Source organism: Cydia splendana, chromosome 14 (assembly GCF_910591565.1).
Source record: "Cydia splendana chromosome 14, ilCydSple1.2, whole genome shotgun sequence".
NCBI lineage: Eukaryota > Metazoa > Arthropoda > Insecta > Lepidoptera > Tortricidae > Cydia > Cydia splendana.
Genome location: NC_085973.1, coordinates 2,648,954 through 2,665,607, shown reverse-complemented (window position 1 = coordinate 2,665,607; position 16,654 = coordinate 2,648,954). Strand labels below are relative to the sequence as shown.

The 16,654-nt window shown below is 37.4% G+C and overlaps 1 protein-coding gene across 1 annotated transcript in view; it reads right to left on the bottom strand.

The window, feature by feature from the left end:
• The window catches only part of LOC134797061 (uncharacterized), a 72,151-nt gene extending 57,543 nt beyond the window's left edge, over window positions 1–14,608 (bottom strand). The window contains exon 1 of the mRNA XM_063769281.1: window positions 14,569–14,608. Within this exon, the coding sequence (XP_063625351.1) occupies window positions 14,569–14,608 (40 nt within the window). The remainder of the gene's footprint in view (window positions 1–14,568) is intronic.
• Between the last annotated feature and the right edge of the window lie 2,046 nt (window positions 14,609–16,654).

The following is a 16,654-nucleotide window of genomic DNA, read 5'->3' as shown; positions in this document are numbered from 1 at the left end:
GGGTCGGGGAATGGTGGTTGAAGGGTTGCTGGTTCAGCGTTGAGTGATCGGGGGGTTGAGGGATTGGGTCAGTGGCGGGGCGGAGGATAGATTTAGTGTAGTGACAGGAATTATAATTTCCCAGACGGACTAGAGAAAATTCCTGATTACATATTTAATATTTATTAAAGTAATAGCTACACGAATTTAGTGTTAAACATGATCTTGTTTTTCATTCATGCGTCGCGCTCTTAACAATGCGTTAAAACTAAAAATGGAAAAAAAAACTTTTTACAAAAAAAAGAAAACCGACTTCAAAAAGGATGAAATAAAATATTATCCTTTTTTAAGTCTATGCGTTACCAACTTATATGTTTGAAGTCGGTGCCAAGTCAAGTAGTAACAATACCAGTCTAAAATAATCAGCTTTATGGCTATAAATCCCATTAGAACTATACTAATACTTAATAAATGTGTAAGTAATTCTGTCTGCCTCTTTGTCGCCTTTTCATGGCTAAACAACTGAACCGCTTTAGGTGAAATTTGGCAAGAAGGTCCTTGAATTGTTTTATATTTTGAAATGTAGTCCCCTGGATAAGGAATGGGAAATAACTTAGTCCCAATCCCACACTTGCGTGCTATAGACTGTTCGAGCATTAGTAAGAAATGCTCTTTAAAAAATACGACGGCAAAAAAATGCATTGGATTTACACTAATGTGCCGACAAACATGGTACGGACTGCGCCAAGAAGGTTTGATCGTGTGTTCTGAGGTGTGTTCTTAGGTACAATAGTTCTCAATGATATGTTTACACTTTTGCACCTTACACCTTTCCACTGGATGCGGGTGGCGCAAGACCGGTCATTGTGGCACTCTTTGGGGGAGGCCTATGTCCAGCAGTGGACGTCCTCTGGCTGATATGATGATGATGATGACTTACTCCTTTGTAATAAGGCGAAAAGTGTAAACATATTTTTAACGTCGACTGTACCTACAGGAAGTACGTTCATTGTCGTCGTGTAAGGCAATCCAACGTAAGTACATCCTTATCGAAACGCATCAAAATCATGGTATGCTTCAAAAGTTGGCTTGGCACCGACTTCAAACATATCGGTTGGTAACGCATAGACTTAAAAAAGGATAATATTTTATTTCATCCTTTTTACAAAAGAAAAGGATAATATTTTATTTCATCCTTTTTGAAGTCGGTTTTCTTTTTTTTGTAAAAAGTTTTTATATTTTTTGTATATTTAAAAAAAAAAGTAAATTGATGAGTTCGAACCAAAATAAAACTGCGCATTTTTGAAAATTTTATACTTCTTGCTTTTTGTGCAAAAATTGTTATACATTTTTAAGGTGCGTTTTAGGCCTATGTGCGTGCTATTTTTTCCTATCGAGCGAATGTCAAGAAATCAGGTTTCGAATCGATGAGGTTACTAGAGTAATGCCTGACGCATAAACCTCAAGGGTGCTAAGCTCATAGTTTTACAGACTGTACAAGTAAGGGCTTGTGCACGAACCACGCGAGGTTCGAAAGGGGGGGTGAGGGTCACGTAAAAATCGCGACAGATCACGTTGGGGGAGGGGGGTATAAGGAGACCTCGCGTGTATTTTTTACAGTGAACGAAACTAAGAAACAATACCTACCACATGAGTAGATACTTTTTCTCGGTTTCGCTAAACATAAATCTTCACTCCGTGCTTCAAAGTAGCGAGTCTATATTACAAAATTTTGTAATATAGACATATAGAGGGGTCAAAAAGTAGCTCGCGTGATTTGTGCACAACCCCTAACATAAATACATTGTATTTCGTAATAATAATAACTCGATACCGTTTATTACCGGTGCTCCAATTAAATCGGTACCGTGACGAATGAGCAATTTAATTTGCTTTTTAGATTTTCTCATTGGAAACGTTACCTTTATAGGTTTTTCCGATAAATCATATCATATCTTCTCCGTGGAAATTACAAATGTGATACATGTATGTACGTGTACAAGGATACGTAATTAAACCCAGTAAATCATTTTGTTGGAATCAGCTGGCTTTTCAGAAGATACAAGCGTAAAAAAAAAAGGTTTTACCTACATGTATCTATTCAATACTACTCGTATACTTTCTCGTGTGCGTCTATTCAATTAATTTATTGATAGATGAATTTTGGCCTCATTTTTCCGTTTAGGTGACAAAGCAAAAAATAAGCAAAATAAAACTATGTGACAAAGACCAAAAGTTGGGGAATCATTTGGACGACAATAGTAATATACTGATATTATACATAAATTAATTGGTTTATTTGAAAACACAATTTCCCCAATGAGGGCGCCACTAGATGGTCGACGCAGTCTTAAATGCAGTGCGCAATTCAGTGCTACGGAAGTTATGAATATCAATTCAATTCAATTTCAATTTCTTTATTCATAACGTAAGTTACATGTCAATTTTATTATACATATTTAAATACATCTTATGCAATTTGGACTCAAATTTGTAGCTTGTTTAATATTTAAAAAAAACCAGGTAAAGATTCAATAACAAGAAAAACACAACGCGTCTAGATTAACATTTTACCAGCTGGTGTGCTCAGTAAAACAGAATTTTATTTGCTCATATCTCATATATTATTTAATATATTACAGGATATAAAGCACAGCGTGATATAAATACAATCCATTCACCTTTCCTGAATAAAATTACCCCATGATATTAGCCCGTAGCTAAGGACAGACGGTACGTAACTATAGTATTCTGATGTAGGTAACTGTTATAGTTATTTGCCACTCCATAGTAATTGGCCACTCTTAACAATAAGACTTCTATTGCCTTGTATCTTTTTGATTTGTTAATAGTTGTTAATTACTCTAACCAATAACTACATACAGCAGTCAACGCACCTAATTAATCTAATCGGAAAATATACACCGGCTAAAATGGCGCGGCGCCACGCTTAAGCATAGTAAGCAAATATTCTTTACTGTGCACCGTACAGTTCAAAATACACAGAAAATTAAATATAGTTAAAATCTAGGTAACTACATGTGGTCTTATCGCTAAGATGCGATCTCTCCTAGACAACCTTTGGGTAGCAGGAAACTGAGAAGTTACACCATTGAGCGAATTATCAGAAATATGAAGTGACATGATAGCTTAGCGAGTGTTAATATTGCGTTGCAGTATCGCAGTTACTGAACGAACTGAAAAGTTACATGAAAGTTACATGAGTCACATACACAAGGGGTTAGAATTAGACCAAGAAAAGTCTGCATCGATTTTGATAGCATACGCAGTGCAAGTGTTATTTATACGTCATAATTTCATAGACGTTTGACGTTTAAAATAACACTTACACTGCGTGTGCTATCAAAATCTTTGCAGACCTCTAGGTCTAACTCTACATACCTAGGTAATAACTATCATGGAGATTAAAGTCAACTCTTCTTTTACATAATTTAATAATAGAACTAGGACAGTCAGTTCAACATTTCTCAGAAATATCCGCGGTCTTAACACAAACTTATCTAGTTTATCCTAGGCTCAGATCTGATGCCAACTTGATCCTCGCTATCACCAGCATCGCATTAATCGAGAATTGAGAATGACAATTTAATGGTAATCAGGGGTTTTGGTAAGATTAAGGTGTTTGAATTATCCATGCCATCTTAGAATTATACTGTCAGTGATAAATTGTTGTATCTTGCTACGTCTAACTATTCCTTGTATGCGAAAGACATACAAGAAATTATGGCGTAATTGCTCTTAAAACCCGGTTGAGTTTAGATACTGTACACATCTCTAATTAATTAATTTAATATAGGTAGACTTTTTAATGGTACCTACTCAATTAATTAATGGATTTTAATACTTCTCATTCATCAATGATCAATGATCAATGTTATCATCATAACAAAACAATTTATTCAATACAGTTGTTCGAACGAAATTTACGAACGCTGCACAGCTAAATAAAGTACCGAAGTACCTAAGTACCTACGACTTATTCATTAATTCACATTATAAATACAATTATGTTACATAGGATAGGTCCAATACCGATATTTAATTGAATAGAAATTTGTAATTGTATTTAATTATTTGGATTATTTAATTTTATTACTTGTAACATGTAAATTCACATGTAAGTGCCCTTGTGGCCTCCTATTTTCTGAATAAATGCTTGATGTTTTTTTGAGTTTTGAATTTAATCGCATTTTAATATTAAACAAGCTATACCGGGTGTGGCCTGTAACATGAGCAAAGAATTAAAACATAGATTGTACTCCTCAAACGGTGACACTTTTGTTCAACAACTTTTAAAAATTCTGAAGTATTTAGACTACCTATTTTTCATACAAAATAAATATTATCTTCAGTGGACGCCATCGACACGCCATATCATTGTGATTGACGTTGCTTGTCACGCCTTAAACATAACAAAATTCGCAATACATTGCGTCTTAGAATAAACTTTAAAGTGTATTAAAAATCAAAGCACAAGTTATTTTTAAAAGTCGCTGAACAAATGTTGATCAGTATGAGGAGTACAGCCTACAGTTAAATTTTTTGCTCATGTTACAGGCCACACCCGGTATACGGCATGCTAAAGAAATATATAGAGAAACATACATCATGAGCCATGAGGTCAAAACCCTGTTACTGAAGTAAAATATACTATTAAGACGACATGTTTTCGTGATTTTTTAGGGTTCCGTACCTATCTCAAAGGGAAAAAAACGGAACCCTTTTAGGATCACTCGTGCGTCTGTCTGCCTGTCTGTCCGTCTGTCACAGCCCATTTTCTCCAAAAGTACTGGACCAATTAAGTTGAACATATAGGTACCTACTGGCGCGAGCGAGACCTACGATAACTAAAGATTCTAATATCATTCTGATGTCAGTGTAGCGAATTGGCCTGTCAGTGTAATGAAACGAAATGAAGCAATTATGAACTTGTTACTTATTAACTACACCTTAGCGAAATTAAGCCCGAGGAGCAAAACAAACGCACCTACTTACTGTAATAAACGACATAATTTGTCGTAAAAATCACCTTATTATGGTAGACGAAAGATAGTATCACTTATTTTAACATTTATTGCGTTTTAACCTTTTAACCACCATATAATTTTTCATCGAGCGTTCTCGTGTCGCCGGCGGTACGAAGTTACACGTTTTGTCTTAAATATTTATCAGACCGCGGAGAAATGAGCCCCATTTTGTGTCTTATATATCAGTCTACGGCGGTTAATAGATTAAGGAGCGTAAGCGAATAAGCTGAATTAGCTTTTAATAAGTAGATCATTTAAGATTCGTGAGTTAGTAAATAGTGCGTTTCCATAGCTCGATTTAGTATGAAGATATGGTCCCATGCGGCAGAAGACATGAAACTTGGCATGCATATAGGTATAGCTTTTAGGTCTATAAGAATAAAATAGAAGTAGAAACATCTCAAGAAGTTATTGTTTCCTTCCCTCCCCCACTTATTATAATTTACGTCACCTGCAATAATATGATACACAACGAAGGCCGCAAAAATATCTGACATGATCTTAATTGTATATATTAAGAGCGCGTACCATATTTTTGCGGCCTTCGAAGAGTAACATATTATTGCAGGTAACTGTACCTAGTACCTAACCTAGTATGACTTAGTTTCACTTGCACTATCCCACTAAACTGGGGTTAACCGGTTAAACCGTTAACCCAGTGTCATATTATACTGGTAAACATGGTTCCTCCAGGTTTAACCGGCTCCGGGGGGGTGTCGTGGTGACGTGCTCGCGACCCCATTGCACCCTCCTCACGGCATAGACGGAAACGCCGCAGGGGTTTTAGTGGGTATTCTTCTCCCCTCCCTCTGACTAGCAGAGGGAGTTACGGGAGGAGCGAGTCCCACATATCACCCTCCGATGGGCCTCCCCAGCCCGGGGGTGAATGCATAAAAGCATTTCCCCTGCGTCAAAAAAAAAAAAAGGTTTAACCGGTTAACCCGGGTTAATGGAATGGTGCAACTGGGCCTTAAAGTACCTATAGTTAATGTTATATGACCATTTTCACAATCATTTTACAACCAGAGCTACTGAAATAGTACATTATTGTCGAGGCTCGGAAGTAGCTACTTGCAGGCTGAGGATTCGTTTTAAACGGACGACCTTGGGAGTCCGTTTAATTGAATCCGAAGCCAGCAAGTAGCCTTCCAGCCGAGTCATATATAGTGCTTTTCTCAAAAATGGTGCAAGAAATATAAATATCATAGAAATATTTTACAAAAGCAACGTTCTTACTTATATATTTTCACAGAAAAAAGTAGAAACAATTGAAAAAATTAGCTTTGCCGCCTTTTTATTTTTTTAATAAAAAAATAGAAGTGTATTTTTCTGCCGAAAATACGCCAACCTATTTGAGACAGCTAAATAGTCGCGGTACTAATCATCTGTTTGGCTGTTTAATGGGCCTGTGCCTTCATTTGATATGGCCATTTCAACTTTTAAAAAGTTTGGAACTCGACAAATAATGGAATTTGTATGCAACATTGCAGTCCCAAAATCGAGACTGCAATGTTTTTAACTTTTTAATTTTTGATTGACCATAAACTACGCGCTTCGCGACCTATTTTTTAAACGGCAAAGTCGACTTTGCCGTCCATTTTTGAGAAAAAGTATCTTTAAATTGCCTTGGTATATAAAGTTAGAGAAAAAAATGTACTTTTTAGACGTTCGTCTAATATTCGCTCACCAAATTTCATGCTTACATTATTGAAGCCAATCAAAAACTCAGTTCGAAAGTTGGTAAATTACAAATTTCCACCAAGTAAGTAATTTGGGAGGTCTCCGTCTACTTTGCATCAACTTTTTGCGTAGAATTTATATAATGTAGTTTGGCTCGGCCACCTCGAAAGTATGGAAGATGATCGAGCTGTGATGGCTTATCGTGGCCAATGGGCGTTGGCCCATCGTGTAGAGGAGCCATGAGAAGAGCGTATGTGTTGCACCACTTGCACCCGGGTGGAAATCACACCGGGCAGTCGGGTTTTTTGTTTTTATAATAATAATTTCATTACTATTCAATATATTGAACCGGGTCAATGACGATCTCCGGTTCCATACCTCCCACCGGTACCGGTACCGGTTCGATTTATTTAATATGTCAGTGTCCCGCTGAAGTTTTGTTATAGTGGCTAAGCGCTCTTGTGAGCTCTAGAGTTATTACACACAGACCTATGTACAGATATAGTGCAAAATAGGGTATTTTCCTACTAGTCAAATCAGTTACTTTTTTAGAATTGTCAAAACGGTTTGCTAATATGGAATTTATATGAAAAACATTACATCGTGACGTCACGGTCAACTCACCTACTTTTTATATTTCTATCCGATTTATTAAATAGAACTTGTGTTTAAAAATAACTCCTATCTGTGTTTTTCTAATAATTATCTGGTGCTTTATTTCATGCATGGTGTAAAATAAATTTTAAATACAGTATAATACCCCATTGCCCAACTAGCAAATCTATGTGCTATAAAAGTTGAGAGCACGTTTTTATTTTCGCTTTTTGGTGCTATAAAAGGTGTAAAAACAGTCGAATAAAAGTCCTGTAAGCGTTTACTCAACGCGAAAAGGCGCACTTATACAGACTAAAAGTGTTATAAAAATCGAGTAAGCGCTGTATAAGAAGCAAATCGATGCTGCAAGAGTTGAGTAAAAGTGGATAAAAGCGCTTCTAGTGTTTTAATAGCAACGATAGTGCTTTTATTCGACTATTTGTTCTATAAACATTAGCAATTTACTATTACTCAGTGAAAGTGTTCTATAAAAGCAGCCGCACTGCTTTTTCTCAGCAAAAATGTTTCGTAAAAGTAGCCGAATTGCTTTTACTCGGCATTTTAAATGTGTAAGAGTGCAGTAAATGCTTTTATTCAACTAATATGTACTAAAAACGATCTCAGGTAAGCGATTATATTACAATTATTTTATTATGTTTGAGGCCTAATCGTCTTCACGTGTCTAATAAAACAAAAAGGTACTTAAATATTTTTTTACTGCTGTCATCCATGACATTTATTTTTACCGTGATTGTGTACATAAGTTTTTACTGTCTGTAAGTACACGTAATACAGTAAAACCTAGCGCGAAAAATACTTTATTGATAAAACCAAAGGCACTGGTTCATATATATTCATGGGCCGTCTATTTTCTTAAATTTCAATAAAAAAATATTAATTAAAATAAGTAAAAATTTGCTTACACACGATCTAGTTTCTCTTATATCTCATTAATTCGACTATAAGTCGAGTAACTGCGTTTACTGCTACACTTATAGCACATGATGTCGCCATGTTTATGGATTTATAGTCCGGTGGCCAACTGCATGAAACCCTACCTGATAAAAAAATAGAAAAATCCTACTCTGTAGGGGTAGCTGACTTTTAGCAGCTTCAACTGCTCTTGGACAGCCGTGGCTTAACTTGGCAAATTTTGCGCAAGTGGCAAAAAAGTGGTACAAATATTCATCAAAAAACAAAAGTGGTCAGCTACATCCTGTGTTGGCTGGTTCCTGTGTCCGACCGAATTTGTGGTACCAAGTGAGCTACAATTTACCTCATCGAAAAATAGAATGTCACTTGTATGGTAGGATAGCTGCCATTGACATTTTTTTAAATGCGGACGGACTGCAAAAGCTGCCAGGCTAAGGTGAGACCGACCAAGACATACGTCAACAAATTTAATGTAGGTATTACAATCAGTTTTTTTCATTCTATTTTTCGATGAGGTAAATTGTAGCTGTCACGTTGTACCACAAATTCGGTAGGACACAGCTTGTTTTCTTTCGTATTTTCACGGAAACGTATGAACGTGTCTTGTTATTTCAGTCAGTCTAAGTACAAAAAGTACTGAGGTTGACTGAAGTAGCATGACAAATAGGAACGTTTCCGAGAAAATACGATGGAAAACAATACGCACTACGTGGCACTACATCTGTTTAATTCACAGAATGAGCTTGTTATCACCGAACTGTGACTTGCTTGGGAGTTTATTAGAAAACTTTTAATATTAAATTCAGTTTAGTTCCACCGTTACTTTTGATGTTCTAATTTCAAAAGGTTTAATTTCGCACCACGGACGTCTCTATTGGAAAACGGGCGTTAATTAATGGGTTTATCATTTTAATTTAGTAGGAGTGACGCTAGCGGGTAAATAATTAAGTATTTGGATCAACAAACATACTATATGCAGCATAAAAAAACAATGGGTTGCACTCCGGGAGTGCCGGCAGAAGTGAAAACTCAACAACATTGTAACTCAAAATATTAATAACAGCGCCATCTAATGCAAAATGTCTGCAGCGCTATGTATAATTGAGGTTAACGCCATCTAGCGTTTTTTCGTCGCATTACTTGAAACCCCTAAGCACATCACTGTGAGTACTACAGTTATATTAATATCAGTTTGAGGGAAACTCACTAGATGGCATTTAAATCAAAAAACACAATGACATTGTCCGTCACGTCACGCAAGCGCCCTGCGCCGCCTAAACCTCTACCGTGGATCTACCGTGAAAATCGAAATTCGCAAATTGCGGAGATTTTTCTCTTTTACTCCAATGAAGGCTCAATTAGAGTGAAAGAGAAAGATGGCCGCAATTTGCGTAATTCGATTTTCGCGGTTATAGCCCAGCAGGCTCAGGCATACATTTTCGCCGCGCGGTAGAAAGAGAGGGTTACGCCTTACGCCTTACGCTGTCTCGAGTTTAACATTTTTCCCCCACCTCAAAAAGTGCACAGCGCCGCTAAAGAAGTTTTCACTTCAAAAAATGTATTTTAGCAATATTGAGGCCTTTCTCTAGTAACTTCTAACTAGAAATCTGGTTTCTTGACTTTCGCTCGATAGGAAAAAAATCACGAAAATAGACATAATAACTTATAACGCACCTTTTGTAACAATTTTTGTACAAAACGAAATATTTGAATATTGCTTTAAAAATACGAAATTTTACTTTTGATCGAATTTATCGATCAAGGATGACCCACCCACACTAGGCGCCGAGCCGTCCGACATGTAATTTTCTATGACAGCTGATCGGTGATCAGTTGATCACATGATGCATTCCATAGGAAACGAATCGCCTGAGCTCCGGCCCGGCCCGGCCCGGTCGAGCGTGAGTCATCCTTCACTATTTTCTTGTTAAAACTTACAAAAAATTAAAGTTCAAAAACATATTATCCGTGATCCCGGGCACGCGCAGCCATCACGCTCACGCTTATGCTCAGTGAGAAAAGAGAAGAACCTAAATCCACGGGGCCTTAAACGCTAATAGTAAAAGTAGCCTTTAGGGGCCCCAATTTCACCACGGCTACAATTGTCAGTGACATATGTCGAGCGACAATTGTCAAGCGACTGGTGACATATTACAATTTTATAAAATATTTTCTATAGAAATACTTACAAACATGACAGGCATTTTGCTACAATTGTATGTATTACTATGTTGTGAAACAAGAATTATATTTTCTAGTCGACATATTTGTAGAATTGTCGGTGAATCTTGACAGGAAATGAGTTATATGTCGGAATTTCGTGACAATTGTCGTGTTTCTTGAGACAATTGTCATAAACTTAGCAAGAGAAATATCTGTTTTTTTCCGATATTATACAGTTTTTTTTAATAATACAATGATGGTGGCAAACAGGAATACGGCCCGCCCGATGGTAAGCGGTAACCGTAGCCCATGGATGTCTGTGACGTCAGCAACCGTGATGTTTTACAATTGTCGCCAGGGGCGTATTTTGATATTTGGCGCCCCGGGCCAATACGTTTCGCTGCCCCAGAAGTCAAGGAAGAAAAACAAAATGTTATCCGACAGGGTTGGCGCCCCGGGCCATGGCCCGGATGGCCCTAGGGTAAATACGCCCTTGATTGTCGCACCTGTCACCGTGGTGAAATTGGGGCTTTTGATTAGATAGATAGAAAATCTATAAACACTAATCAAGGTGTAATTTAGATCTTTAGTGCTCCGTATCCCTAGTGTAAATTTCATTCGATGACGTGACGTACGCTTTTGCGTTAAGTGCCATTTTGTATGGGATATTGAGTTTCCAAAACGTTCAAAATCCCATACAAAAATAGACATAACGCAAACGCGTACGTCACGTCACGCTACATATCGAATGAAATTGACACTAGAGGTTCAGCATAAACAAAGATGTTGTTTGTGGAATCGATATTAATTAAGTAATTAAGATGGTGTAAAGGTTACAATTTGTACGGTTTCCTCGCAACCCACTGTGTTTCTCATCTTCTGCAATATTAATTAATCGTCTTGGTTTACATAAATTAATTAAATTAACACTGACTATATCAACCGGGAACTTCGTTCCACCTAACTTCGTTTCATCTATCTGTTTTTTTGCACTTTTTAATTTATTTTCTTTCACAAGAACCCTCTCCTGACAGTAACAAACACAATACAAAAAGAATCAGCATAATTGGTCTAGCTTGGTCCCGGCATCACCCGTGAACGGTTGGACTCCAGCTGTTCACGGGTGATGCCGGGACCAAGGGAAATAGGTATTCATTTTTATAGTATATGTATAGAATATGTTGTATTTATATAGAATTCATTTTTATGTACCTACATATATAGATATGTTTGTACGAGTATTGCTCCTGAACAGGGTGCCCAACAGTGGACTTGTGAGTATTGTTTTTTAAAGACTCAATATGTTTGAGTCTTATATTTAAGACTCGGATCAGTTGAGGACTGTCATTTATATATTTTTTCTATTTAGTGTCCTCTAGACACTCGAGTAGTTTTTAAAAGAAAACCTAAGAGTCATACTAACTTAAGCCCATAAATACGGTTTAGCTCACGCGACGCGCGGCCATCGTGAACGCTTCTCACATGCACTGTGAAGGGGCCCACAGTTACCAGGGGCCTTACCATAAGCAACAAGGACATCATGGTAAGGCCCAAGTTCGTCGGAAAATATCAGCCTGTCAGTTGTTCGGAACTGCCACCTTTTACTGTCCGGCGAACTGGTAATCTGTGTGCCTCTTTAGTGCTTGAAAATGGAGACCTAGTCCCTCCGAAACATGTCGCGCGAGAGACCAAAATTACGTGAGTGACCGTATTTTTGGCTTAAGATCTTATTAAGCTGTTGTCTGATTTTTATTTTAGGTACATTTATAAAAACATATTTTTCAAAGAACCACTTCATTCATATAAGTATTTAGGTATCTAGTCACACCAAAACGAGGATTAACAAGTATTAATTTTATTATGGACCAGAGCGATTTTAGTTAGGGGGTTTTACAGTATTTTACATAAAGTTTTAGGTAGGTCGAGTCTGGACCCAGCTTATGGAAACTAATTAGGAAACTACTGTATTATATGATAATGAAATCTTACGTACCTAAGTCAGATGTGATGAGTCGGTATCTAACTTACTTTATACATAGTTACATTTAAACGGCACCATTTTGAACCTCGGAGTAATTAACAATGGAGCCGCCATTAACAGGCGTTCCTCTCTGTCGAAAATAGGCGGCCAATGGTCAACCACATTTCAACCTTCATGTCATGTATGGACTGACGTTTATCTGACATGACGTACCTATACATTTGATGTGCCCCTCCCCCGCAAAAAACGGCAGACTATTTTGTACCGAAAATTTTAGACATGGCGTCTCCGTTGGTTATATCCTCTAAGTTTTGAACGGCCTTTTTATCCGGCTTTAAAAATTGACACAGATAGATTTTGTTGTGTGATGACACAGATATTTGTTCCTGAGTCATGGTTGTTTTCTATGTATTTAAGTATGTATATATTATATATATCGTTGTCTGGGTACCCAAAAGACAAGCCTTCTTGAGCTTATTGTGGGACTTAGTCAATCTGTGTAATGAATGTCCTTTAATATTTATTTATTTATAAATATGAGGATTGTTATTCTGTCGCAATCTCTGTGTCTTTTAACTTTTTGTATTTTCCTTTTCTCGAAATCGGTTGGACAGGTTGGAAAAGTTATTTTTTTTGTTTATTGCTAAAATTGGGAATGATGGGATCTTGGAGCTCATTGTGGGATCAGAATGCTAATGTTCGGGTTGTGTCTGAAATTCGTAGTACAGTCACTGGCAATCATATTATTATGTTACACAACGAAGGCCGCGAAAATATCTGACACGATATTATTTGTAGCACAATAAGAGCGCGTCACATCGTTTAGTTAGCGGCTTTCGTTGTGCAACATTATCATTGCTGCGGGCTCAGCACGGTTCCATTTTTATCGACTATCACTATGCGCGTCCCTTTCGCACTTACATACTTGTTAAAACGTGACAGGCATGGTGACAAGGGATAAAAACGCGACCGTGCTAAGCCGCCTGGTGACTGTACATTTATGAACATAAGATAGGTACTGATACGAAATTTCCACCAGATCGTACCTAAAGGATATCCGGCTTATATTATACATAACAATAGTACAATGTGCGAATAAAGATCTCGTAGTAAATAGCAAAAGGTTTAATTAAGTACACCTGTATATTCGTAATCATAGGTAACATTCCATTTCCGACCGCAGCTGCACTACTGCTCTGACACTACAGTACTGCAGGCTCTGCAGCGGCCTGAACGCCGACGGCGTTATTGTCAATTTCCATAGTAAAATGAATGACGATACCGACTGCACGTAATATGGTAATTTCACGTGTAAAAAAAAAATACCTATGTGTAGGTAAGCAATAATGTTCTTGCTTATATTTTCGTACCTGGCGTGTGAATTTGTTCCTCTAGGGAGTATAGGGAGTGCGAATAAAGTGCGATCCCGAGCCGAGACTGCCGAGAGCGCAACAGGTTGGTAGCCGCTTTCGGGGATTCACATTATTATAAGGCATTATGTATTACGGTTTACCTAACATTTATTTTCACTACTTTTAATATGCAGTAGGTGGAACCGAATAATTATTGAAAAAGTTAAGATGTTAGAATATATAGGTATTACAAAAGGGTTTCACAATTCGGACATCTTAAAACTTTTTAACTAACTATTCTAACTTTTAAGTAGGTAATATAATCAGTAGTACTACACTTCGGTCAGTAAAAACTGACTGTAGAACTCTAACCTGCAAATAAAAAGTTGCACACTTACCTTTACGTCGTTGTCGATTAGTTTTCACGTTTAAAAACATAAAAGTAATATAATAAATACCCAAAATCACTATTTATTTTATCACCTAAGTATAAAAATTTTGAATTTGTCAGGAAATAAAAAAGCAAGAGTAATAAAACAAAAAAATTTGAATACTTAACAAAAGTTTAATAAATAAAATAAAAAACCGAAATGAAAAAGGTAAACCTTCATAAAGTTCTCAGGTTGCCGCCTTTTTTAATATAAAAAATCGTTGGCCTAAAAAAACATATTTTGCAGAAAAAATAGTCAAGCAAACTTAAACCTCATACACTGAAATTAAAAGTAAGTATATAAAATCGGCATTAAAAATAAAAACTATCTCGAAAAAAAAAAACAATTTATAACCAGCCATGAAAACATTAAAAACTTGGTATTCGAAATTTAAATTCGTAACTGACCGGCAAGCAGGGCAAGCACGGCGACACGCGCGGTCTTCATTCTGCCTCGGAACCGTAATGCCGCGCGGCAAGTCGCACGCGGCTTTATATGGGGCACGATTCACACCTACGGCGCGGTGCACGCAATTTTTATTAGTTTATTACAAGCTTTTATTTTACTAGTAATGTATGTTCGGGTCAAATCTTACAAGCTAAATTAGACCCACTTCTCATTATTCTATTGAGCTGATTTCTTTGAACATAAACAAGCCTCTTGCTTGCAAATGAAATGTACCTTATGTAGGTACGAGGACCCACTAACACAAAATACACAAACGTATCTTTACACTTTACACCTACCGAATCCGAATCCGAATTGGCAGGTCCACACCTGCCCATTCGGTAGGACACGCCAGCGCCAGGCATACATATAAAATAAAAACAAATAAAAAAGACGTAAAAGTTTATTATGAAACATAAAAAATCTCATTTATTAGATGCAGTGACAGAAGTATTGATATGAATATATTATTACCTACTAGGGATGTTGCGGATGCAGATTTTTTTTCATCCGCGGATGCGGATGCGGATGCGGATATTTAAAGTCTCACATCCGCGGATGCGGATTCGTATGCGGATGCGGATGTCAAGATTTGGTACTTAAAAAACGTCAAATATTACATTTTTAACAATTTTTATTTAAAAAAAACGAAACGTTTAGTATTTGAGCAAGAATATAGGTCCGTTTTATTGAATAAACAGTAACTTGGACGACTTTTCGGGATCTAGACGATTTCGTTATATATAATGACGAAATTACCTAGCACTTACGCCGCCGGCGCCGCCGCTAATACGTTCCTGTTACCGACTTGGTCGACATCCGCATTATGCGGATGCTCCGCATCGATTTCATGCGGATGCGGATGCAGATGCGGATGTTGAAAATCATGCGGATGTTCCGCGGATGCGGATGCGGATGCAACATCCCTATTACCTACACCGGTAGCAATACGTTTTATTAGCACTTTCGGTTGACGACTCAGTTTGTCGTATTTTGTACCACAGCAACACTCATAATTGTACACAACACTCACAAGAAGATTGACGTTTAAAATAAAATAACACTTGCACTGCGTGTGCTATCAAAATCGTTGCAGACTTTTCTTGGTTCAACTTTAGCTTAGTTTTACGGTTGGTATTTTCCTCGCGTTGGTTAGTCGAGTAATTATTACATATAAATATGGTCATTCATAGAGAGATCAAAGTTCCAAAAATAATATATTGTTTTCTACCGGTCACATATCCGAGTACTTACCTATAAATATTTTTTCCTCTTTCGGGAAAATTATTTTTCTTTCCGGGAGTCGATAGAAAAATATGTCAAATGACCCACGAATACCCTATTGTATAAACATAAACAGACCAATTTTTCGTCAGTAGTTAACGAACTAGGGTTCCGTACCCGAAGGCTAACAAACGGATCCAGAAACCCGAAAACCCCTTTTTAAATTAAGTAATTCAAGTGGATTAAGCCAATTCCTACCCGTAATTAGTCGTTTCTCTGAGTTAATATCTGACTCAGTAAACTTTATATGAAGTTTTGCTCATGACTGTATATTCTGCCCTCCTAAGCGCCACTTGCGCCGTCCAACAAACTCGGTGTTAACCGGTTAAACCGATAACCCAGTGTCATATTGTACTGGTAACTCCAGGCTTAACCGGTTAACCCCGGGTTAGTGAGATGGTGCATATGGCCCTAAGCTGAATAGCGCTATCTCAAAAACAAATGGTTTTGAAAATGGAATTCTCAGTAAGTACTCGTACCCACAGACAAAACATCCTCCAGACTTAGCATAGTCGCGCTACCCCCTCTGCCACGCATACGGTGATTTTACTCCATGTTCGAGTCGAAAGTGTCTTTGTGTGACGTCCGTGTCTTTGAACGGACCAATCACGGCACGGGACTTCGCTCACCTCGTCCCGCGCACCCCCGCATTTTTGGCATCATCGGTTGCATGAAATAATTGCTCTAAACTCGGTCTAGAGGATTTCTAGTCTATGCTTGTACCTAATAGAAACTAAAGTATAAGTTAGCAATGAATTTTCC